This window comes from Pantherophis guttatus, chromosome 2, assembly GCF_059756535.1.
Source record: "Pantherophis guttatus breed Tessera chromosome 2, ASM5975653v1, whole genome shotgun sequence".
Lineage (NCBI taxonomy): Eukaryota > Metazoa > Chordata > Lepidosauria > Squamata > Colubridae > Pantherophis > Pantherophis guttatus.
The window spans coordinates 228496384-228522155 of NC_142064.1; the positions used below are offsets into that span (position 1 = coordinate 228496384).

The 25772-nt window shown below is 36.0% G+C and overlaps 1 protein-coding gene across 1 annotated transcript in view; it reads left to right on the forward strand.

Annotated features, from left to right (window-relative positions):
* Positions 1-25772, forward strand: part of PLXND1 (plexin D1) — a 179103-nt gene that overhangs the window by 105247 nt on the left and 48084 nt on the right. Inside the window, exons 17-24 of the mRNA XM_034431590.3 lie at positions 1160-1250; positions 2513-2779; positions 3865-4014; positions 12946-13060; positions 19867-19974; positions 21884-21996; positions 23467-23574; positions 24724-24854. Of these exons, the coding sequence (XP_034287481.2) occupies positions 1160-1250; positions 2513-2779; positions 3865-4014; positions 12946-13060; positions 19867-19974; positions 21884-21996; positions 23467-23574; positions 24724-24854 (1083 nt within the window). The remainder of the gene's footprint in view (positions 1-1159; positions 1251-2512; positions 2780-3864; positions 4015-12945; positions 13061-19866; positions 19975-21883; positions 21997-23466; positions 23575-24723; positions 24855-25772) is intronic.

A 25772-nucleotide genomic window follows, 5' to 3' on the forward strand; every position in this document is an offset into this window, starting at 1 on the left:
CTGCTCTCAACGCCAGTGGCATGTTCTAGGGTCATTTCATTATTTCCTTTAATAGATTCTGCAGAGGAGGTTCCACATTTAGCTATCTAAAGGCAGCGTTTAAGGGGGAAAGTATTCAAACTTATTGTTTGCTCGTAAGCAGCTGCTGCTGGAGGTTTTGGTTTGGCAGCAAGGCAAAAAGAAATTATTCAAACTCTGTTTCCATTCAAGTTCAGTGGTGAAATGTTTCTTGGTTAATTGATAATCTTCTGCTCCAGTAGCCTCTTGAATACTCCTGGATGCTATACGGTATCACTGGTTGTCTTGGCCTCAATCTGCTATTAGCAAATGTCTAGAAGCAAATCATTCTCCTCTTATGATTTGGCTGGGGAGGAGCAGAGAAACCTAATATGTATTTCTGAGACCTGGTTGGGTGAATACAAGAGTAGTAATTGTAAAGATTTGCCCAGGAGTTTTTTAGGACCTTCAATAGCCACTGCTCCAGAGAACGAGGAATATGTTAATAAGACTATAGGAAATCATAAGTATCTGATACAAACATGAAGAAATGATGAAGTGTGTGCTATAACATCATGACCCAATCCCTGGCCTTTTGTATTTGCATCCAAATACAAATATGTAAGCCATGTGGCTTGAACCCTGAGACACATTATTTTCATTTTATTTTCATATACATGTGGAAGGCATGTCTTGGCTATATGTAATTGCATACAGTCTATATATGCTTGCAAAGTATATAGATAAAATAATCCATGTGTCCTATATAAAGTTTCTGCACCAAGTCAATAAAATGTTATATAGTGATGTCCATCAAAAATCTTATTCTTCTATTTAAAACAGCAGAAGGTTGTCAAGTCTTCGTAAAAGGGGAAAAAACTATTTTTGTCAAGTGAACATAGTGACAAAGATTCAGGAGAAATGTAGATTTCTGTGTCCTTGAATCTAAGTCTTATTTTTCATATTATAGGTACTGGGGAAACGTACATATTTCATTTTTCATAAAAATAATATTTATTCTATAAAGAATTGCTATTAGGACTGTGCAAATTTATTTCATATACTTTACTTATTAGGCTTATACCTCCCATATATAGCACTCCCCCTTTAATTTTTCATCTAATCCCTTATCTTTCTGTTTCCCTTTATTCTGATTTAATAGCGGAGGCAGAACCATCACTGTGGAAGGAAATGGATTTTTGATGGCTCAGAGTGTGTCCATGGTTGTTCGTGCTGTTGGAAAAGAACAAGTGGTAAGTCTTCACCAGTGAAAAAGTAAGGAGCAAAATGTGTAGAAATGAAATTCAGGAAAAAACATAAACTTTGTCTAAGCACCTTTAAAATGTTTACTCAGTAAGTACAGAATCCTCAGTTTTACTTTCAGGTTTTATAGACAATTTTACTGTCATGTTATTAAGCAGTTTATGATTCCACATGTATCTTTTATCATGACATTTCAGTAAGTCTTCAGTAAGCAATCAAATGTGCCAGGGTGTATATTTGAGCTGGTACCTTCCTTTGCCATCAGCGTCACAGTTTCATTGTTATGAGATTCAAAATATACGTGTGAATTGTTCTTAAAGGCTAATGAGATATGTTTTTGGAGACACTGGTTTCACCACCCATTGACATTATTTTTTCTATTTATAAAATGTTTGGATTGTAAAGTTTTAAGTTCATGGGAATTTAATTCCATTGGGAATTGGGGAGGGAGATCTTGCTTAAAATTACTATTGCATAGTCCTTTTTTTCTGGGGATTATTTAGTGCTCATGTTCAGAGGTCTGATTTTTTTGCTGTCAGCTGTATGAAATAAATATAAAATCAAATGCCATGCATATTTCCTCTACTCTAGTTAACCTTGTGTATAATAAATTAGGCTAAAAGAGAATGAGCTACTTGGTGGGGGGTGAATGCTGGTTCCTCATTAGAGAAAATTCTAAAGAAAGCAAGTTTTAGCATTGGGTGCTTTCTTTTCAGTTATATCATATGGACTAGAATTTGTGGTTTGAGTTATATGGCTTCTGCCATTATAATATTTATGATACTGATCAGTGCTTCTTCCCTTTTTTATTTTCACATATTATGAACAAAGAAATGCAGTTAAAGTTTTTGCAGAATTGAATTCTCTCTGTTTTTTCCGTTCAATATTTTTTAAGTATTCAGGAATACTTAGTCTTAGCTTCTGTTTATCTAACATCTCTTACCTTCTGTCATCCGTAAACCCCAAAGGTGCTTTTTCAAAAGGCAACTGGACTTTGTTTTTCCTTAAAGACGCTTCGCTTCTCATCCAAGAAGCTTCTTCAGTTTTGACTGAACGGTGAATCCATTCAGACAGATTCCCCGAATTCACTGCCATCAGTAAAGTTAAATTACACTGTAGTTTTTCGGTCTATATCGGCAGTTGATGGAAGTATCTATTTTTATTTTGGCAAATGCAAATATTTAAAATTGTTGGCAACTTTGTAGAATCTCTTTTGTCTATGTTTGATTTGCTTGCTTTCTTCTGTTTTTAGAACTGTAAAGTTCACTCGGACACTGTGATTACCTGCCCTTCTCCAGCTGCCTCCAATCTTACTGGAAGCAAGCCAGCATTAGTGGACTTTTTCATCAATGGACTCCTGTATACCGACGAGAGCCTTTTCCCCTTTGAATACCCTGAGGAAGCTGTACATGTTAGCAAATTCCACATGGAATACTATACAGATCCCCAGTTCTTCACAGCCAATAAAGAGAAATTGATTAAACATCATCCTGGAGAGCCTTTCACCCTTGTTATACATGTAAGAATTTGGAATATATGGACCAGAGGTGGGTTTCAGCAGGTTTTTAACCAGTTCTGGAGAACTGGTAGCGGAAATTTTGAGTAGTTCAGAGAACCAGTAAATACCACCTCTGACTGGCCCCACCCCTATCTATTCTCTGCCTCCCGAGTCCCAGCTGATCGGGAGGAAATGGGGATTTTGCAGTATCCTTCCTCTGCCATGCCCAGCAAGCCACACCCACAGAACCGGTAGTAAAAAATTCTGAATCCCACCACTGATATGGACACTGAGAGAGAGGAGGATGCTTAATGTGAAAATATTTAAGCCTCCAGGGGGAAATAATCTTGAGAAGGCAACATTGTCTGGCATAGGCAGATTGTCACCTTTAATCATTACATTGATTACGAGTTGGAGAAGGAAAACTTGGCTCAATTAAACAGTAAAAATTTAGCCATGAGCATTCAAATAAAAGTTTGTTCTTTTTCTAACAACTTAAGAATGTGGGTAAATAAAAACAATCACAAGGGAACAAATGTATGACCGAATAGTAATTGAAAAAACATTTTTATTCCCAAAAAACACCAACCTGCTCATTCTAATAACTTCTCTTAAATAAAGAAGATAATTTTGATAAAGTAATAGGTTGATCAAGAAAAAATGCTACTTGAAGGCCATTATAGTTACTGAAAGTCTTCACCAAGCTTCGGAAGCACTGGACAATGTATTCATCAGCGGGCAATATAAGCACTACCTTTCCTCATTCTGTTTTTCCCCAGATTATTCATCATCTGTTTCCCATTAGGTTTTAATATTAACTATCAGGTAAAGATCAAAAGCACAATTTGCGTTCAAGGCTTTTTAGCTCAAGTTTTCTATTCTGGGAATTTGAAAGGGATTGGTAAACAACTCCTGTTTTTAATATGCATTAATATCTTAGCTAAAATAGAAAAATAAAGAGGATAGGAAGAGACTTCTGTATTTGTGCCTTGAAAAAAATGAAAGGTGCTGTCTGAGAGCTTTGAAGTCCATAAAGTTCAGAAATGTTGAGGGCTGAATTTAGTTCCTGGTAGAATCATGTTGCTTTTCTTTATTTCTCTTATTAGAAAGAGCCTGACAACCTTGGTCTGGAAAGCAATGAATATGAAGTTAAAATTGGCCTAATTTCCTGCGAGATCCAAATTGTTTCTGACAAAATCATTCACTGTTCAGTCAATGAATCTTTGAGCACTTCAGAAAGAAAACTCCCTGTTACGGTAAGTGATATGAGTCTGAAAGCATGTGCCAACATGTATATAATTTGCTTTGTAGCCCATCTAGTCTCTTATGCCCCATGGAATTTGGCTTCTATTATGAAGTCCAAGTAAAAATTTAAAAATAATATTTTGTCTTTGGCATCTATGTTGAAAGAGAATAATATCAAAACATTAATGAAAACATTCAAAGTTTGTAAGTATGGTGCCACAAAAAAGATAGCTTTGTGGCATCTTAAAAATGAATAGGTTTACTATAAAATAATAGTATTATGGTTAATAATTATCATAACAAATTAAATGTATTAGACCTTAAGACAATGATATGCAACTTTTCTTGATTTAAAGACTATACTAGGTTTTGCACAGTGACAAGGACTGCATGTCCAAAGTAGTGAGAACAAAGGACCACTTGGAGGGAAAGTTTCAGGGGTTTTGTCTTTTAAACCACCCACTTCATCTGTTCTTGAGTAGACTCTGAGAGACCCAAAAAGGATGCTGATTGGCTATAGGCAGTCCCTGGAACACACATTTTACAATTCCGTTTTACAGGTTACACAAGATCCTTCTTACATGAGATTGAAGAATGCATGAGATTCCTCTTACATCCCCAGGTCTGGGCATGGTTTTATCATGCTAAATTATCAGGAGCGGCTGATATTTCATTCAACACTATCTTTATATACACAGGTTGTCCATCCCTATGTTAAAATCTTTTAAAATATAATCTGAGAGGAAAAGGAAAACCTCAAGGATTGCATCCAATGATTTGGGAATTGTTAAATATTGTTGAGTATTGTCTTTGGAGCATCAAAATACACAAAGTCTATAAAGATTTGACATTCTTGCTTCAGACATAGATGGCACTTTTGATCAAGGAAGAGAAGGGATTCTCTGTGAATGTGGAGATTCATTGTACTTCGTGCTTTAAAGCTGTCCCTCTAATGAACAATATTCATCACAGCCTGTTTTTCAGTCATCCCACCTGAGGCTGGAAATAATGTTTTGGATTTATTCCCCGTAGAAGCCAGAAGATAGGTGAAAATCCAATTGAGTTGCTCACACTGTGTAAAATCCTGTGCTTTTGTTTCCTAGGCTTTCGAGGATAACATTTGTCCATTTAACAGGCTGCAATTTGCTTATTGTATTGGTCCTAACCTTTCTGATGCTTTTATTCTTTAATATTTTAATGTATTTTTTATTATTATGTTGCTGTGCCTTTTGATAAATGGAAATGGCTATTAGAGAGATTATGGACTCTGCTTCAGTGGATTATTCAGGCAGAGTTTCGACAGCCATCTATCAGGGTTGCTTTCATTTCGATTCCTGCAGTGAATATGGAGCAGACAATACCCATAACTTTTCCCCCATATTTGAACATCTTATTAAAAAGGGCCACATAAATTAAATTAAATTAAATTAAATTGATTTAAATGTATCTTAAATGTTGGTGTACTTTTGAAAAGCTGAAAGAAATACCTATTGTATGTACCCATAAATAAGCCCATTTGTGAATAAGCCAAACCCTATTTGGGGGATGTATTCTGGCACCTAAAATTCTTGATTTACTCCAGAGTTTCTATGGTAATAAGTAAATAATTAGAAGGAACACAGGTGGGCTGCAGTTGAGAATAGTGATGTAGATTTAACTTCTATACAATATTGCCCTCTATCCCCCATGTCCGTAAATAACAACAGTTCCCACATATGGAAGAAACCAAAGGAGACATACTCAGGGATATCACTGGGATGAAGATTAAATCTGCTCCCTATCCTTTCTGTTCATATTACCCGGAATGGAAAGCCATGTGATTCAGATTTAAACTCCCTAAGTTTCTCTTTGCCTCTTTAAAATATAATGCTTAAGTGTTACCAAACATTCACAAGGGGTGAGAAGAGAGGGAGACGTAAGTACAGTAATTCAAACAGAAAAGGAAGAGAGAGAAAAAGAAGTATCTTCGTGTGCCATTTTTAACGAAAAGATTCCAATGAAAGACCAGAAAGATTTTATCAAAGTGACTGGTTCTATCCAAAATAAATAATGGGGTGGAATAATTAAAAATCATAGAATGTGGTTTATTCCAAGTGGCAATAATTTAATGATGAATTGTAAGTCCTGGCTACCATTAATAATTGTATAATCTATGTGGTAACCCTCAGTAGTGTCACATTTTGTTCCTTCTCTGAACACATACACATACACACACACACTTAAGAATAACAGAGTTGTAAAGGATCTTGGAAGTCTTCTAGTCCATACACAGTTGCTCTTAGTAAGAAGTACTTTCAAGAATTTTCAGGACTGGCTGTGATATTAATTTTGGGATTAGGAACTTGGTCAGACCTTTAACTCAATAACAGATGGCAACAGTTGATGGCAACAGTTCCTGATCAGATTTACCCCTTCTATTTCCATTACAATTCTGAGAAGCCTCTACCAATAGGGTTACAAGGCTTTGAAAAAGTAATTAATATTTGTTTGGCTTAAGATGGGTGAGGGAAAGCTTGAATTGTACCCTAGTAAAAACAATGGAGCCAGAGCCTGTCAAGTGCATTTCAAAATTAAGGCTTCCAAGAATACATCTAACATAATGTACAATATATTTTCAATAGCCAATGCTTTACTTACCAGCAGTTATCATCTAAATAGCAATAGCACTTAGATTTATATACCGCTTCACAGTGTTTTACAGCCCTCTCTAAGCAGTTTACAGAGTCAGCATATTGTCCCCTGTACCCCTCTCAGAAAGTCTGGATTCTGGGCACTGCTCTCTCATGCTGTACATTTCTTTTTCTTCTACAAGCTTTCTTCAATATGTGATTGACTTTGTGATTTTATGAGTATTTCTGGGCTATGTCACTTAGTTGTTCTGTATATCTTACTTTTCATACTGTTCATACATTGGCTTCTTAGGGGTGACAGACAGAGATTTATCTCCAAGGCCTAATAGTATATGGTATAGCTTTTACTATTTGCTCACAGCAAATACCAGTTGTCCCCTTTTTCAGTAAATGTATTCATATTAAATTGGCAGAAAAAAATGTTTTCATTGAAAGAGATAAAAAGAGAGGGACGAGTAAGGATAAAATCATCCTGTGAAGTGCAACATTTTATAAACATAAGATGAAAACTAAGCCAATGCATTTGAGAAAAGTTTTTCATTTGTGGGGTCTTTATATACTGAATTCCATTGCCAAAGCAAAACCAACAAATATTAGCACTGTGAATTTCCTGATATTTTGCTAATAAAATCAGATGTTAATCATAACGAGGGAGATGAGATTTGTGACTGCATGAGCAGCATACTGTACATGTAATTCCATGTACAATTTGTTCAATAGTCTATGCCGTGTTAGCAATTTATCCAACGCCAGACTAGTCATATCACATCAGCTGTGTATGGGTGAAATATGGGTGATTTTTCAAACATTTGGCATCTATATTATAAGCCTTGTCTAACAACAAGGATGACAAGTTTTAGAAAATGTATTCTTCATCTCAAACTGATTGGGTAGGTGGTAGGTGGGTGGCTAGGTAGGGAGAGGGGAAGGGAGAGGGGGGAGAGAGAAATGCAGTTACAGTACAGTACAGATGATCCTTGACTTAAGACCAGAATTGAGCTCAAAATTTTTATTGTTAAGTGAGACATTTGTTAAGTGAGTTTTGCCCCATTTTACGACTTTGCTTGCTACAGTTGTTAAGTGAATCACTGCAGTTGATATGTTAGTAACCTGGTTGTTAGGTAAATCTGGCTTCCCCATTGACTTTGCTTGTCAGAAGGTTGCAAAAGGTGCACACATGACCTTGGGACACAGCAACAGTCATAAATATGAACCAGTTGCCAAGCATCTGAATTTTGATCAGATGATCATGGGGATCCTGCAAAGATTGTAACTGTGAAAAACTGCCATGTCACATTTTTCAGTGCCGTTGTAACTGTGAACAGACATTAAATGAACTGTTGTAAGTTGAGGTCTACCTGTATTAATTTTTGGAAGAGGAAATCTCAGAATCAATACTACTGAAGATCTGAAGCCACAGCTAAGTTGCATTGCTGAGCCCTGATTCTATAATATTTAGGTGACCTGATGTTCCTTCTCTTCTCCTTTACAGGCTTTCATTGACATCTAGTACAAAGTCTGTGTCATTCCTTCCAAGGTCATCATTGCCTCTTTTCTTCTTTCTCATTTATTTTTTTCAATGCTTGGAACGCTTTTCTTAGATGTCCATGTCAAGTTTCTGCTTAAAAGCTGTCCTTTCTACAAATCCATTTAGCTTCCTTCCATAAACAAGATGGAAGCTATTATTGCTGAATTAGAAAGGCCAGCCATCATAGTAATAATAAGGAACGGTGGGATTGTGACGCAACAATAACTGGAAGCCTTGGATTCTCCATTTCTGTTGGATATTAAGCCTACTTTTAAAAGTTACACCTAGTACTTGCAACTACAGATGAGAATAAGCAGTCATTTGAGTTTCAGTCCAAATCAGACTTATCCATTGCTTGGAAGTGTTACCCATTGCTTGGAAATGTTACCCATTCCTCTGCAATATATTATCTACTCAAAATCTTCCCCTTGTCCCAGCTGTTATTTACCTCTGATTTGTTTTTTGTTGTTGTTGTCAGTAATATCTTTGGGAACAAATCACAATTGCAAAGGATTTATGGTAGAATAGTAGCCAGAAGGAAAGGGTAATCCCTTCTGTGAGCCACAGTGGCACAGTGATTAGAATACTGTGGTTAGAATACAGTGCTAACTGCAGTACTGCAGTACTGCTGGCTAACTGCAATTTGATAGTTCTAATCTCACCCGTTCAAGGTTGACTCAGCTTTCCATCCTTCCGAGGTCAGTAAAATGAGGATCCAGATTGTTGGGGGCAATATGCTGATTGTTGGGGGCAATAGGCTGACACTGTAAAACCACTTAGAGCGGGCTGTAAAGCACTGTGAAGCGATATATAAGTCTAAGTGCTATTGCTATTGCTATAATAAAACATGGTCCAACCCTTAGGTTTTTTTTTTACTTTGAACTGATATAAAATACGGTATATTCTAGTGCTGTATCACTGTGCCAATGTTTTAGATCTTTTGTCTGTAGAACACCTCTCTGCTGTTCACTTAAATGACTGTATTTTTTTTCACCCTTCTCCATGAGTCTGAAAAAGTGTGCAACTGCTTTAAAGAGTCATCTTTTTGAAATTAACACAATCCAAATAGAGTCCTGGAAAGAGGGACTGCTTTAAAGAATAGCACTGAGGCACTATGCTTAGGGGCATGCAATGCAAGGTCCAAATAATTTTAGCGTTCACAGCTATAATATTGCTTATAAATGCTCTCCAATTACTATTTCAGTTTTTTCCCCTTCTTGCTTCTACTTCTTTTTTATACTCTCCATTCATCTTACAATCAAAACTCTACCAGTGGAGGAGTTTTTTTAAAAAAATAAAACGTGAAAACTGCCAAGATTCTGTTTTTGTTGGCTGCCGTATTCCCTGTATTGTAATAGGCTGGAATGTTCTGCCAGTTTTTAAAAGCTATGAATAAAGCTACATGTTTTCCTTATCTAATTAAAGGAGAATATGGAAAGTTCATTTTATTTAATCGCTATAATACATATTGATTTTTGTCTTCAAAATCTGAAGGCTAAAACCATGTTTGCCCAGCATTTAAGATATGTGAATAAATCAGTTTCTTCACCTGAATCTTTCTCTGGACATGAGTTAGACTTCTTGATATGCTGAAGTAGCCAACAGTGAGTTACTGTACTTCTCACTCTATGAGTGGGAAACCAGATAAAAGCATACCTGGACATTAGAAGCACAAAAGACATATGGAAACAAAGAGAGTATCAGTAGTCCATTAAGTAGTATGAGCTGAAAAAACTAAACATTTTTAGAATTTTGGCTTTATAACTAATTATTAACTGCGCTTGCTGAAATTCTGTTGGCACCGGCTTTCAGCTTTCTTCAACACATTCTATTTATTCTGAGTTCTTGGATTTTCTTATAAGCCTATTACATGGGTCCGTTCCTGCCTTGAGCTGAATCATGATGCTTGCTGGAAATGACTATACTGGAAATTATTACATGTAATTTCCTAGTCACCTATTTCTCATACCTCTACTGCTGTTTGACTACCAGATTCCCAGATCAGTAGGTGTAAATTATTTCATTTCTTTCTCTTTAATTTCATTTCCATTTTACCAACATAATATCATCGACCAAAAGATATCTTTGATCAAAACTGCCTGAAGAATGATAGAGATACAGTATTGTTCAATATAGCATGGACTTTCTGGCCCAATGGTGGGGGTTGGGAGGCATTGTGTTACAGTGCTTCATCTACTTTTTCATCAGGTGGTTCTAATTAGTGTTGAGGGGAGAGATAGCACCCACAGGCCCTCACTGGTGGGGTTACTCAAGGTTTAACACTCTCTCTTCTCCTGATTAACATTTACAACACTCCACTAGATGAAGTTCTCTGTCAGTTGGTATCATCAGCATATTGATGATATCCAGTTTAACAAGTGCAAGTGAAGCTATTTAGGAACTGAATCAGCATCTGGTGGCTGTTTGGGTCTGAATGGGAAAGAAGAGACTTTAACTCAATCCTGACCAAAGTAGTTATAGTTGTTTGGTCTCCCGGTGTTGTGGCCCACCAGCCACCAACAGAGCTAGCAGCAGACTCGGATGATGAGGAGGTTGGAGAAGAACTTGGGCCATTCTGGAGCCTAGGGAAGGCTCTGATGGATGCTCAGCATCGGACACAGAGATAGAGCCAGCCACTGGAGAGGCAGCTGCCTTTGGAGTCAGAGTTGAGTGAGGAGGAGGAACAGCTGGGGCCTGTTCCAGATGTGCATATGTGCAAGAGCCGATAGGAGAGGTGAACAATGGAGGACAAGGAGTCAACTCGAGAAGCAAAACAAACGACAATGCTGAATGGGCCCTCCCTGGCTCGGGAATAAATAGGAGGAAAGGGGAGTAGTGGTCGTAGCAGACAACCATTCACATTTCTGGAGATTTTTCTCATTGTGTTTCATGCGACAAAGACTGCCTTGGCAGAACTGAGGTTTGTTTATTTGAACTGACTTAACTTGCAGCCTTTTGGCTGGGAGCTCATGGCCTTGCAATTGTTGTAACAAGCTGATAAGGCCTACTGCTTCGGTTAACTCCTTGCAGGACTCTTGCCTGGACTTTGTGGGTGAATGCAGTTAATTCACAAGGTGTAAATAAAGAGGGATTTTTCTTTGCAAGGAGTTTGTTTCTTGGTTCTGCGAAGGCTGGGTCAGAACACTCCGTTCATGACATTCCCATCATTTGTCTTGAATAGGGTTACATTTCCCTCCTGCTCCTCCTGCTCCTCAAAGAACAGCTGTGACCAGGGCGATCTTTGTACAGGTACATCTTTTGTGCCAGTTGTGCCTCTTCCTTGATCAGGAGGCTCTTCAGATGGTCATCCACATCCTGGTCACCTCACATCTGAACTGTTTTAATGAACTCTACCTGGGGCTTGAAGACCATCCAGACACTAAAAATGGTTCCAAATGACTTGAGCAGTAATGAAGATAATCCTTGTCATGCCCATGTGTCAGCACTTCTATGGAGGCAGCATTGGCTACAGATGGTCTTCCGGTGCAGTTCCAAGGTGCTGCTTGTTATCATTTGTTATCTTTAAAACTCATCATGGCCTAGAGCCTGGCTATCTGAGGGACCACCACTCTCCCATTGTTTCAGTCTTCCCAGGACATTTGGGCAGAGTGAGTATGCTTGAGATCCCCTCAATTAAACCCTGTTTTCTGGGAAGGCAAGGAAGCATCTCTTCTCTGTCTCCACCCCTGCCCATCTCCCCAAATATATGGAGGGCACCCATTCTCATGGGGTTCTAAAAAGCCCTTAAAACATTTCTTTGATCCAAAGCCAGAGGTTAATAGGGATATGTGTGTTTTATACTAGCTGTTGTAATACAGGATGTCTTGTTTTGCTTACATTTTTAATTGTTGTAACTTTGTATTAGATTTTGTAAACCATCCAAGGTCTATTACAGGGGAGTGTTATAACGAACAAATTAAATAAGAAATTAAAAATCATTTGTAGTAATAATGGTTATTATTTTAATTTGGAAATGTAATAAGTCTGTAGAGATTCTCAGTCATCCAGGTCATGGTTGTCCCAAAGGTGCTTTTTTCAGGAGGCAACTGAACTTTCTTGTTTTTTTCTTTTGAAGACGTTTCGCTTCTCATCCAACAAGCTTCTTCAGCTCTGTCAGGATAGTGGGGATCCTTCCATTCCCCATTATCCTGTCAGAGCTGAAGAAGCTTCTTGGATGAGAAGCGAAACGTCTTCAGAAGGAAAAACAAGGAAGTCCAGTTGCCTCCTGAAAAAGCATCTTTGGAAATGCAGTGGATAAACTTCAAAGTAAACTAAAACTTGCTGAAAGCATGTAAGTTACTTTATAGATATATTCATATTTGGGATACAAACAGTTCCTGAAAAGGTACCTATACTTTTAAAAATAAACAGAACAGGAAAAAAAAAACCCTAAAGAAGTTGACATACTTTCTACAAGGATTCTTTGCTGATCAGGAATATTAACTTTACTCTTTTACTTTATATCCTAATAGTATTATCATGTAACCTCTGTGCAGCTGTTTCCATTTTTTTGCCAATCTGCCTGAGGATCCGTTATCCCCAAGCTCATTATTCTTTGTACATATACACAGGCCTGTGATAACAGTTGTCAGATCTGGAAATGCTAATCAAAATAAGCCTTGCTATTAAGTTACATTATTGTGATTATTGCAAAATTAGAAACTATGTACTTTGCTAAGTTCAGGCATTCGTGTCAAGCATCTTTCCCTTATAATGTGATTTCTTTATTTCTTCTTTCTTTTCATTAAATAACCGGGCGATAGCTTCTCTCTGTTCTTTCTTAGATCCAAGTTGGGAAATTCAATCAAACAATTGCTATGTTGCATCTTGGAGGAAGTGAAACAGCTATCACAGTTTCAATAGTCATCTGTAGCATCTTACTCCTGTTCTCTATTGTAGGTAAGAAACCATACTGACTCCAAGTGTGTTAAGCATGTATTTTCAACACACTGAAATTGTTAATATCAATAAAATAATGTACTTACCTTAATAGGAGATTGGGTGGGCAACATTTATGGGATGACCACTTTTTCAGTAATTATTTTGGGATTTAAGGATTTTTAAAAGATGTTGACCTTAGAAGGCAAAGCAGCGTGCACATGTGCTGGTGCACATGCGCATCGTACATGTGAGCAGAACTCAACTTTGTAGATTTCTTCTCCATTTCAGTATGGAAGTCTCTTGTTTTTCCCTTTTTCTCGACTGATACGTCCAGACTCTAAATACACCATAACTGTGTCATTTCATCATTTAAAGTGGCAGGAAATTAAATTATTAAGATTTGACAATTATTTGGTGCCTCTGGAACATGCAGAAAATAATCTTGTGAACAGCATGTAGAATATTAGCTGTCTACTCCTGTACAAATTTAAATTAAATACCGATATTTCAATATAATAATATTTATTGTGGAAATGGAACGTCATACCTTGCCAAGAAACATGAAAAATGAATTATATCACTCCATATATTTCTATCCTTGCAAACCATCTTTGGTTCTACCCTGTCCATATATCACTTCTTACAGGCCTTTTGGTTTTTTAAGCTTCTCTGTATTTTCTTTTTGAGTATATTGCCTAATCCACCTACCCTTTTTCTCAGTCTCCCACTTTATTTTTTATCCATTCATTCTTCTTTCATATACTTTATTTCCCAATACAGTCTTCTTTCTCTTCCTAGCAACATGCTATCTTAACATTCATCTCTCACTGTTTATTCATTCCACATTCATTCAACACCCATTCATTCTTGACTCTTCTCATTTTACCACACATGTTGCCTAAGTACCTTATTCTGGTTATAATTCAACTTTTATGTTCCTCCTGACATATCCAATTCTAATTTCCATATAACAAGGTGAATAGAGCCACAATCTGATACACAACCATTTTTACTTCTTTCAACAAATATTCATTTCTCAAAGATAATCACATATTACCTATCACTTTTGTAGTGTAATTTGTACATCTTAATATTTCTTCAACCATTTCCCCATCTTTAGGAAACATTTCTAGGTACACAAATTCATTTATTTTGATATATGCATTATTTCTATCACCTATCACTCTTATTGTATTCAACAACCAAGCTTTAACTCTATAATTGCAGAAAAAGTCATTATCAATTAAGTTTCTTTGCTTTATCAGATGCTTTCTCTAGGCCAACAAACATACAATAAACAGCCATTCATACATTTCTGCTAAATGCAAAAATCTAGTTTTCACACTTCCCAAATGTTGGCTATCTGCATGCTATCTTAATCGGGATTCTATTATATGGCTTGAATTTATACCCTCAGCATTACTTTTTTTAAACATTCTCATAGCATATATGATTTCATTTTCATCCATTTTTTATGGGATTTTAGTGTTTCATTAATTCCATTCATTAACATATCATTATCATTCGGATAAAATGTCTAAAATGTTCCTTGGCTCACTAATGTTTAATTCTCACTTTTAATTCTTAATATCATCCATTCTGCTGGGGGCTCCTTGTTTAGCCTTTTCACCATTTGCAAAACAATTTTTATTCATGTCAGAATCATTGCATTTTTTCTTTCTCTATAACCTTATCGTTCCTTACGCTTTTTAACATTCGTTGGCATTATACTTTTCTCAGCCTGGCCATTGTATAAAGTTTTTCTAACATGCTCATTTTTGCAGCATTGTTCCTGTATATATACATTCTTTATATGTATTTATTGTTCTCCACAGCTACTTAGTCTGTTATCATTTGACCAGACATCCTTTTCCAAATTTTCTATCAGTGCAGTTGCAGTTTTCAGTGCATTCTGTAACAGAGAACTTTTCACTCATCCAAGCAATATCCACACCATCTTTCCTTGGGTCCACTTTTTGTTCATTTTGTTAGGAGATTAATCTATTTTATAATTCTTTTTCAAACAGGATATGTATTTTCTCTCTATTATTTCATTCTTGTTTTTAACTTTCTTTTTCCTCAATATTTTTCTTCCTATGATCTACCTTAACACTTCCAAAATGGCCTTTCCTTCAATCAGAACATCTCATTATCTTTTTAGCACCAAATCAATCATGCTTTTAGATATATATCATTATTATTATTTTTTTGCCATTTATAAGTTATGGAAAAACAGAGATCTTTTATGCTCTTTTAAGCACATTCAAAACATAACTAAATTAATGTTAATATTTATTGCTTTAATTTTTCATTGTTTTTAATGATTGTAAACTGTCTAGAATTGCCTCCAGAATGCGATGGACAGATATAAATTGAATGAAAGAATGAATTAATGAACAAACAAACAAACAAACTCTGCTTTTCCCTAAATTATCTTTGGTTCTTCCAACACTGCCATTCTGTGAAGCATAACATATACCTATCATCAACCTAGAGATTCCTACTTTTAATGTGCAAGCACAACCTAAATCACATCAATTTATACTTTCTGACATAAATTTTATCCCTTTAATTCATATTTAAAATTACCTTCGTACAATATACTTTGTCATATCTATTCATTTAAGTCCACTTCTTGAGATCATATCTCCTTTATTCAGATCTGCTATATTTTCCCCCTTTCTTTTATTTTAAGAGTGGCATCTGCTTTTCTTCCATATCATTTGTTAATTTATGCTTTTTATCATTTTTTTAAAAAATTATTTATTTTGTGACTCTGAATCAGTGGTGACTGTACAGATACGTCCCTGCAGTTTTCTTGGCCATGGAAGTGGTTTGCGCTTGCCTCTTTCTGAGCTGAGAGTGTATGACTAGCACTCAAAGCTACCCAGACTTTTTAGGGAAACCAACAGAAAAGATTGTAAATATCAATCAGGTGATCCTGGGGCAGTTGGCAATCGATCATAAGTACAAACAGGTTGCCAAGCACTCAGATCACAATCACATGACAACAAGTGGGCTGGACAGCCAGAACTCCAAGGACTGATTATAACCACCGTTTATTCAGTGCTATCATAACTATTATATAACTTTTCATAACTATTGCTGACCAAATGGTCATAGATCGAGAACTGCCTGTATACTGTTTCCTACATCCAACTGACTTGAAAGTATATACTATATATTGCAAGGTTGCAAAAGAAAGTTTTTATTTCTTGGTACAAAGCTACCAAGATATACTACATTACAAAGATTTAAATCTATTAAGCGGATCAGATTGGTTTTCAATAAATCCTTATATAAAATCCATGCATATACTTAATAAGATAGTTATTTTACAATTATGATTTCTAGTTGTTTTAATTATATACAATTAATATTATCTTTGTTTATTCAGTTTATAACTTGCTTTTCTGCCCCACAAGCCAAAGCTATTCATAAAACTTATAGAAATTTGTTAAGCAAATATAAATACAATTTATTTTTATTGTATTTTTACTAAATAATAATCCGCTAATTAAAATTATATTTAACTTTCTCATTTCATTGTTTTTAGTCATCCATTCTGGGCATAAATTTGTCTTGCATATTGCAATGTGCTGTTAAATTCTGCCAAGTTTTGCTGCAGGATACATATTAATGAGCCTGATTATAATGTTAATATTTTTCTGTGCCAAAATAGTTAATATTGTGCCAGAATTAATACAAAGATAGGTTCTGAGAGGTTTTATCAGATGTTCACAGTCATTAGATCAATTTACATGTAACTTAAAGAGTATAAGCAATAGATTCATGTAAGCTGCTTTTCCCCGCTCTGTTCTGATTGCAAGGAGGTGACAGTAAACATTAGCTTCCACTGTCATACACTGATATTTTTTTTTAATGCTTGAATGAGAAATTGTCTTTAACATTCACTAGGAAATTTCAAGTGCACTAGCAAGATTGAAAAATATCTCAGAAGAAAACAGTGTATTCTAGAATGATGCATGTGAACAACACGTGTGTAAACCAGGAGTGAAATGCTACTGATTCGGGCCAGTTCTCCCAAAATACTACCAGTTTGCCCGAACCGGTAGTAAAAAAAAATGGTTTAAAAAAGTAAAAAAAAGTTCTGACGATCACGCAGCACAGCTGATTGTTGCACAGCTGATCGTTGAAACTCTTTTTAAAAAACTTTTTAAGCATTTTTTTACTACCAGATCACTGGAACCAGTAGTAAAAAAATGCTTTAAAAAGTAAAAAAAAAAAAAAAGTTTCGACCATCAGCTGTGCGACAATCAGCTGTGCCGCGCAATTTATATTCGCTAGAAAGCAGGAAATCCTGCTTTCTAGTGAATCTAAATTGCGCGGCACAGCTGTTTCCCCCCCCCCTCGCTGTTCTACTTACCTTTGCAGACTCAGAAAAGGCTTCTTAGCGCCTGCAGTGTGCATGTGCACAAAGCGTGCATGCGTACGTGAAGCAAACCAGTAGCAGACTTCAGAGCATTTCACCCTTGGTGTAAACATATAGTAACCAGGAGTCAAACTTGACTCAAGGAAGCATATATTTAATCTTATATTTTCTTCAATATACTTTATATTTTCTTATCCTTAATTCTTATTTGCAACTAGTGCTTGTTTCAGTATACCAGACCTAACTATTAGCCTTGGTTTGGAAAGACCAGTCATAAATAGTTGAAAATGGTAGCAGAAGCTTCCACTCTCATTCTAAGAGAAGAAAGGAAGAAGTAGCATTTAAATTTATGCTGGTAGTGCTAAACTAGGAAGCATGTATGGTTTCAGATGGCATTGAAATACAACTGATGGGATCCTTCACAAAGGTCCTTACTAGACCAGTTGGAGATATTGGTTCAGGATGATAAAGTAAATAAGTTGCATACTTTTGTGTTAAGGTATAGTTTGGCACGAAAGGGACGTGGTGGCTCAGTAGCTAAGATGCTGAGCTTGTCGATCAGAAGGTCGGCAGTTCAGCAGTTCAAATCCCTAGTGCCGCATAATGGGGTGAGCTCCTATTACTTGTGCCAGCTTCTGCCAACCTAGAAGTTCGAAAGCACGTAAAAAATGCAATTAGAAAAATAGGGACCATCTTTGGTGGGAAGGTAACAGCATTCTGTGTGCCTTTGGCATTTAGTCATGCCGGCCACATGATCACGGAGACGTCTTCGGACAGCGCAGGTTCTTTGACTTTGAAACGGATGTGCACCGCCCCCTAGAGTCGGGAACGACTAGCACATATGTGCGAGGGGAACCTTTACCTTTACCTTTATAGTTTGGCATTGTGACTGTGCAGAGATTTAATAAAATAAATGCGATTGCACGCAATAAGATACCTCTTAATTGATACAAGATTTTCTGTTGTTTTTAGATCCATTTCAAATCCATAGTACAATTTTTTTAAGTCCCTTCAAGCTTGGGGGAAAGTTCTTGGGAAAAACACCTATTTTCATCTATACTTCTTCATATTTTGAACTGCTTCCCAAAACTTCTCTTAGCTTCTTATTATCTGATTTGTTAGTGAATAACAGAGACAGAACTTTTCAGTCCTGGTGACTAGTTTGGAGTGCTCTTGCAAGAGATACTCATTCGGGATTCAATGAGAGGTCATCTGGTGTTAAGCAAACACCTACTTATCTTCCAAGTCTTTTTAGAGTTTGGGGGGGGGTTGCAAAAAAACCCCCTGACTTTCATTTATTTTATTAAAATTGTAGCTTTTGATTTTATTTTAATATTTTATTTTATGGCATTTGGAGATATAAATAATAACAAAATAATAAATAAATGATACATTTTAATATTTGCAGATGCATGGATTATCCATGTACTTCATAGTTCAGTTGTTTATTATGTAAATTAAGATACTCATTTGGGATTCAATGAGGGGTCATCTGGTGTTAAGCAAACATCTTCTCTTCCAAGTCTTTTAGGGTTTGGGGGGGTTTGCAAAAAAAAACCCTGACTTTCATTTATTTTATTAAAATTGTAGCTTTTGATTTTATTTTAATATTTTATTTTATGGCATTTGAAGATCTAAATAATAACAAAATAATATTAAATAAATGGCACATTTAATATTTGCAGATGCATGGATTATCCATGTACTTCATAGTTCAGTAGTTTATTATGTAAATTAAATGGGTTAAATTAAATGGGTGATACATTTGACAATGGGTGTTGTCATTCAGTCTTTTCTGAAACTTTTTGATCCATCAGACATAGTTTCTCCAGGATGGCCTATCAGTAATTGCTTGCTATAAGTTATTGCTTGTGTCATCAGCGACAGTTTCTAGCCACCTGCTCTTCTGACAGCCCTGTTTTCAGTTGTCTTTAATTTGTCCAATTAAAGAGAATTTATTATTTATTATTCCTGCTTTCACACTAAAGTATATGTCCAGAATGTTTAAAGTCTAGTTTCACTACTAGTACTTCCAGGGAACAGTTTAGCCTTATTTCAGCTAATACTTAACTAATATTCAGCTAATATTTAATACATATTGACATCTAAATACAGGTATATTCCTCTGGTGTTTGGTATTTTCTAAAATATCACAACTGGTGTCTTCTGTAGGAAGAACAATTGAACTTCCTAATCCTCTGGAAACATCTTTTGATACACAACTCAATGGACTAAATCTCCAACCCAGCTCTGATAATTGTTTGTCTTTCCAATTGATTGGAAAGCTATTATAGCAGCAGCTTCTGGAATAGTAGATTATATTATGTGTACTTTTTGTTAACAAATAATCATAAATCCAGTGCTAATTTAATACAAAACATTCAGTTGTTATTTTGGCTTTGGGGTCACTTTTTCCCATTCTGTTTTCCAGCGCTGTTTGTGTTTTGCACCAAAAGCCGACGAGCAGAGCGTTATTGGCAAAAAACTCTGCTGCAGATGGAAGAGATGGAGTCCCAGATTCGGGAAGAAATCCGTAAAGGTAAGAGTCTGTACTTGGGCAGAACAGAGGAGTCCATTGATAGCAAAGAACTTTGTCCTCTGGAATGCTCGAAATAAAATTTGTGCATATGATCATTTAGGTCTGGGTTATGACCTTTAAAGCCCTTAATGGTATAGGTCATCCTGCTAGGACAAGCCCATTTTACTTGGGCCAGCAGGGAAGGCCTACTTTGGATCTCATTGGTCAAAGAATTCCAACTATCAGGATCCAGAAGAAGGGCCTTCTCTGCTGCAGCACCCGGCCTTTAGAACGTCTTACCTTTAGGGTAAGATCTGCCCTCACCCTCCTATCCTTCCGTGAGAGCCTGAAGAATTGGGTCTGCCATTTGGCTGGGATTAAATGGGGGAGTTCCACACTGGAGGTGGCTGGTGGATTGATAGCAAACTACACCTCTCCTCCCCACTTGCTCTCTACCCTCCACCCATCTTTTTGGTTATCACTTTGATGTATTCTCGTTGTGTTCTGAAAAGCTGACAACCCAGGTTTTGACACCCAAGTGCTGTACAACAGGATGAGCTCCCATTACTTGCCCCACCTCCTGCCCAATTAGCAATTCAAAAGCATGCAAATGCGAGTAAATAAAGAGGTACCACTTAAGTGGGAAGGTAACAGTGTTGCGTGTACCTCAGCGTACAGTCATGATGGTCAAATAACCATGGAAATGTCTTCAGACAATGCTGGTTCCCTCGGCTAACAAATAGAGATGAGCACTGCCCCCCTAGAGTCAGACACAACTGAAAAAGGGAAACCTTTACTTTTAGAGTAACCCCATAGCGAGACAGAAAACAAATAAATTTAACAAATAAATAAATTACAGAAAGTTAGCTGACATAAAAAAACCAGACACCTATGACATTTAGTCTTGTGACTGAAATCAGATTTTTGGAGAACTGTAAAATGCAGTTGTTAGGGTGTGTGTAAAAAGTATTTGTTGCTTGTGCAACGAGCAGAGCAGAAACACACAGGGAAGGAGATAAACGTGCAGCTCGTGTGAGAAAAATACTTTATATACAAGATAATAAGCAGTCTCGGTGTAAGTAAAACAGTCCAAGGTCATAAACAGTAATATCAGTCCAGTAAGTATCTTCCCTTACCAAAGCAAACAGACTTTAGTAACTCTCGGTATACAGTACCATATAACAATTCAGTCTAACACCAATCAGCAGAAAGACGCAGGAAGCAACAGGAACAGGATCAATCAGGAACAAAGAACGCTTCTCTGCGCTGCTTATTTATGCACTGTAGCCTAATTACAGGGTTCAGCAAACCCTGATTACGTGGCTCAGTTGTTTCTTAAAGAAACAGATATATTGCCTGACCAACAAGTTAGGAGTAAGCTACAAGCTGAACCTAACAGCAGTTTTCCTTGGAAAGTGTGAAACTATATTATTTTGAGAGAAGAGAAACTGAAATTGTACATCCTCAAAATTTCTATTTAGCTGGCTATATTTGTGAACTTGAATTTGGCTATTTTGATAAGGCACAGCCTAAATTGAAAAATTTGTTCATTGGCATTATAAATTGATAAACAATCAAAAGAATATTTATCTTTATCTTTATTGGGTGTTTTTCAGAACAATGATACTAAAGCCAATGCTAGCTACCTTGTGTATGACTTAAACTTTTAGTTATTTTGGGACATTTATATTCTGTAGAATCCACTGATAAAAAGAGTTAAACTAGCATTGCATATTGTTGATGGCAGAAGACTATAAAAAAGTCTTAGCCCATTAAACTGCCTAGATATAAAGGGATTTTGTTTGGGAGATAATTAACATGAAAAATTTGCTACAGATTAGGTAGAATAATACACTGTTGGTATATTCAGAACAAGTTATACATTGAATGAAAGTGGCTTATTCTCTTCATTATGGTTTCCTTCAATCAGGTTTTGCTGAACTTCAGACAGATATGACAGATCTTACCAAGGAGTTAAATCGCAGCCAAGGAATTCCATTTCTTGAATATAAATACTTTGTGACTCGCACTTTCTTTCCCAAAGTAAGACAAAGTAGCATACTACTATTATTTATGTATAGGTTTTATATGCCACTTTATTTAGCTCACTCTGAGTAGCGTACAACTTGCAAATCTTTATTTTCAGATTATAAACAAGTTTTAAAAATCTAACCATACATTATAAATTGTCATTTTTGATGATTTTAAGCTCTATATATTTATGCATATATGTGTCAGTTTTTGTCAAGCCGTCTGTCAGGGGTGTGAATGCTATAAATATGTATCATTCTGATACACAGCACACAAAAAAAGTATATTAATTTTTCACAAAGCAGACTTTACCACTTTTAGCTTTAGAAAATTACTAAAATGTATGGCAAGTATCTGATGAACACTTCTTTAAAAATGGACATCTGTGAGAAACTGTAGGCTTATATCTTTTGGTGGGACTTCTCTATTCCCCCAGTTGTTTCCCCCACATTTTTGGAAACTTTAATTTTAGAAGCAGAATAAATGAAAGCAGATAAAATATAAGCAACTACATTCTATCCAAAGATATTCTGAATGCAAAACTCAAAAAGTTTTTTTTCCTCCAGATCACTCAAACTTTAGGCAATTCTACAAATGTAGAAGAATAAATCAGTTCTATTCTTTTAGTCTTTTTTAAGGTACAATAGTGCAGATATTCCAAAGCCACTGTTTGTGGATTTATTCTGAATAATTCTCTCTTTGCTGGGGAAGCCTGAATGTTGGACGATTGAGTTCATGATCTCAATATTGTGAGAGCTTTGCTTTTCCAAAGTGCGGCTTGTCAAAAGTTGTTCTATTTGTTCATTCAAAAATCTGCAGCCAGGAGTTTAAAGATTCCATAAGGCACTTAAATTTATTGATAAACTTATATAAAGAGCCATGGTGGCAGTTATAATGCAATTTTTCAGGCTAACGAGCCGAGGTGGTTACAGTGCAATACTGCAGGGTACTTCAACTGACTGCTAGCTGCAGTTCAGCAATTCAGATCTCACCAGGCTCAAGGTTGACTCAGCCTTCCAAGGTGGGTAAAATGAGGACCCAGATTGTTGGGGGCAATATACTGACTCTGTAAACCACTTAGAGAGGGCTGTAAAAGCACTATGAAGCGGTATATAAGTCTAAGTGATATTGCTATTGCTAACTCTGCATACAGCCAGGAATTCGATCCTGGCCGGCTCAAGGTTGACTCAGCCTTCCATCCTTCAGAGGTCAGTAAAATGAGATTGTTGGGGGCATTAGGCTGACCCTGTAAACCGCTTAGAGATTTAAATTAAAGATTAAAGCAGTATGAAGTATAACTCTAAGTGCTATTGCTATTGCTATTTTTTTTCTAATGAGAGATCTCATGTCATGATATCTTCTTATAGCTGTCAAATAGTAATGTTCTAGTAACGTACAATTTAGCAAAGACATGAAGAATTAAACTATGCCGCTTTTTTTGCTAAATTCAAAATTCTTGCTTCCTCTGTTTATTTTTCCTAGTGTTCTTCTCTCTATGAGGAGCGATACATACTGCCTTCCCAGCACCTCAATTCCCAGATGGGGTCTCAAATCCAAGAAACTCACCCATTATTGTTGGGAGAATGGAAAGTATGTAATTCTTTGGTAAATCCAGCTTAACTACCATGTTTCCCTGGAAATAAGACCCTGTCTTATATTTTTTTGAACCCCGAAATAAGTGCTTGGCCTTATTTTGGGGGATGTCTTATTATTTTGGGGTACGTGGAGCAAGACGGGTCTCCTCTTGCCATCATATCTGATTTCCATCTCTGTCTCACTAACCCTAACCAGAGGAAATGGCGGAGACCAGCTGCGCATGCTTTAAAATATTTTCAGGGAGGGCTTATTCTCGGGGAGGGCTTATTTGGGGGGGGGCTTGTTTTAGCCCATGCGATCAAAAGCCCAATTGGGCTTATTATCAGGGGATGTCTTATTTTAGGAGAAACAGGGTATTATACCCATCATAGTACTGATCAGCTCATTTTATTATGAGTGTTTAAGAATACAATATATTTGGGATAGTGGAAAAGAAAAAAAAACAGAGTAGCTAGTTTCTTCTCAAGGAAATAGAAGAAACTGGCGAAATCTCTTTATGACTTGTACAGAATTAGAACATATTAAATGTTTGTGAAAATACATGATATAGTGTGAATATAGCTACTGTATATTCAGTTTTTGACTTATTCCTGAAGAAATTAGTTAATATCACTGATTTATTTGCATTCTTTACATCTGTAGTACTTGTCCATAATGTCTAAAGTAATTTATTTTAGCCAAAGAATTCAGCCTGATATAAGCCCACATGGTTACTACTTCCATTACTCTAAAAATAGTGCTTAGTGATTCAAGTTTAATTTTTTAAAAAGTGTGTGAATGCAATGCAAGGAATTCTATTGCTGCTTTCTTTTCTTTAAGGTAAAGCCAGAGAATAGTCTACTTTTTGTACAAATCATAATGAAATCGCTATTAGATTTACCGTTAAAAGGGTTCTGACTAAATTGGAGGAGCTTTGACATAATAGAGTTCAAACATCTAGTTTAAAAATCAGATAATATATGTATCTGATTAATTAGGCTCATAATAGGAAATCTAATATTAATTTCCTTTGTTTGCATACTAGGGTGTCATGTCTTAATATTGGTTTCAGTGTGGTTATTGGCAGATTTATTTTGTACATTATGTGATAAAAGAAAAATATGAAGCATTCAGGTTTTATCCAGATTGCTGATTTTTCCTTAGATTCCTGAAAACTGTAGACCAAATATGGAAGAAGGAATTGCATTGTTCTCCACCTTACTTAACAACAAGCACTTTCTCATTGTGTTTGTCCATGCTCTTGAGCAGCAAAAGGATTTTGCTGTACGAGACAGGTATGACTCTTTGAAATCTTAAGCTAATGTAAGATAACACAAATTTAATTCAAGCTGGCTACAGCTGTTATTCTGAAAAATTAGATGAGTCTATACTGGGGTTTTTTTTTCATTGAAAAAGCTTTCTGAAAAATAGAATGTTTTTTTCTGTTTTCTGTACTGTTGCTCTGTTTTTTTAAACCTAGTATTTGTGCTTATAGAAAAATGTTTTATTTAATTATTTAATAAACTGGAGCATAGTGCTTGTTATGAATATTACATAACAAAAATATTTGTAACTATACAGGTAATCCTCAATATACAACCAGGTGTTTAGTGATTGTCCAGAGTTACAAGATTCTGTTCAGAAAGATACTTTACAACCTTCTGGCCATCATAAAATGACACACACAGACAGGGTGCATGACTGCATTTCAGGTGCTTGGCAAAAGATTTATATTTCAATTTGTTGCAGTGTCTTACAATCATGTGACCACAATTTGCAGCTTTTTTTTTTTTTTTTTTTTTTGCTGATTTATGGCAAAAAAGACCTGTTTGGGAGAATGGAATCTAACTTACAGCTGTGTGATTCAGTTAACAATCACCGTAAAAACATTTGTAAAATTGGGTTGTAGTTTTTAATTCCATCTTCAAGTCCATTTTGGTAATCTTCAGATGAATTTGTTCATCTTCAGTAAGAACTGAAGTAAAGTGTTAAAAAGCTCAAGCACTTCACAGACCAAATGTTTCATTTAAAGTAGCCATCTTGTTCCATAGTAATTGACCTTCAAAATCTTGTCTTGAGTTTGAAATGTAAACAAGACAGATTTTTTTTCCTACCCAAGAGCATCTTTCTAATTAACTTCAAATCTTTCCTTAATCACAAAGCCTTAGCATTTAAAAACTTTTCAAAGGCAATTCTAAAATCATCCTTTTGCT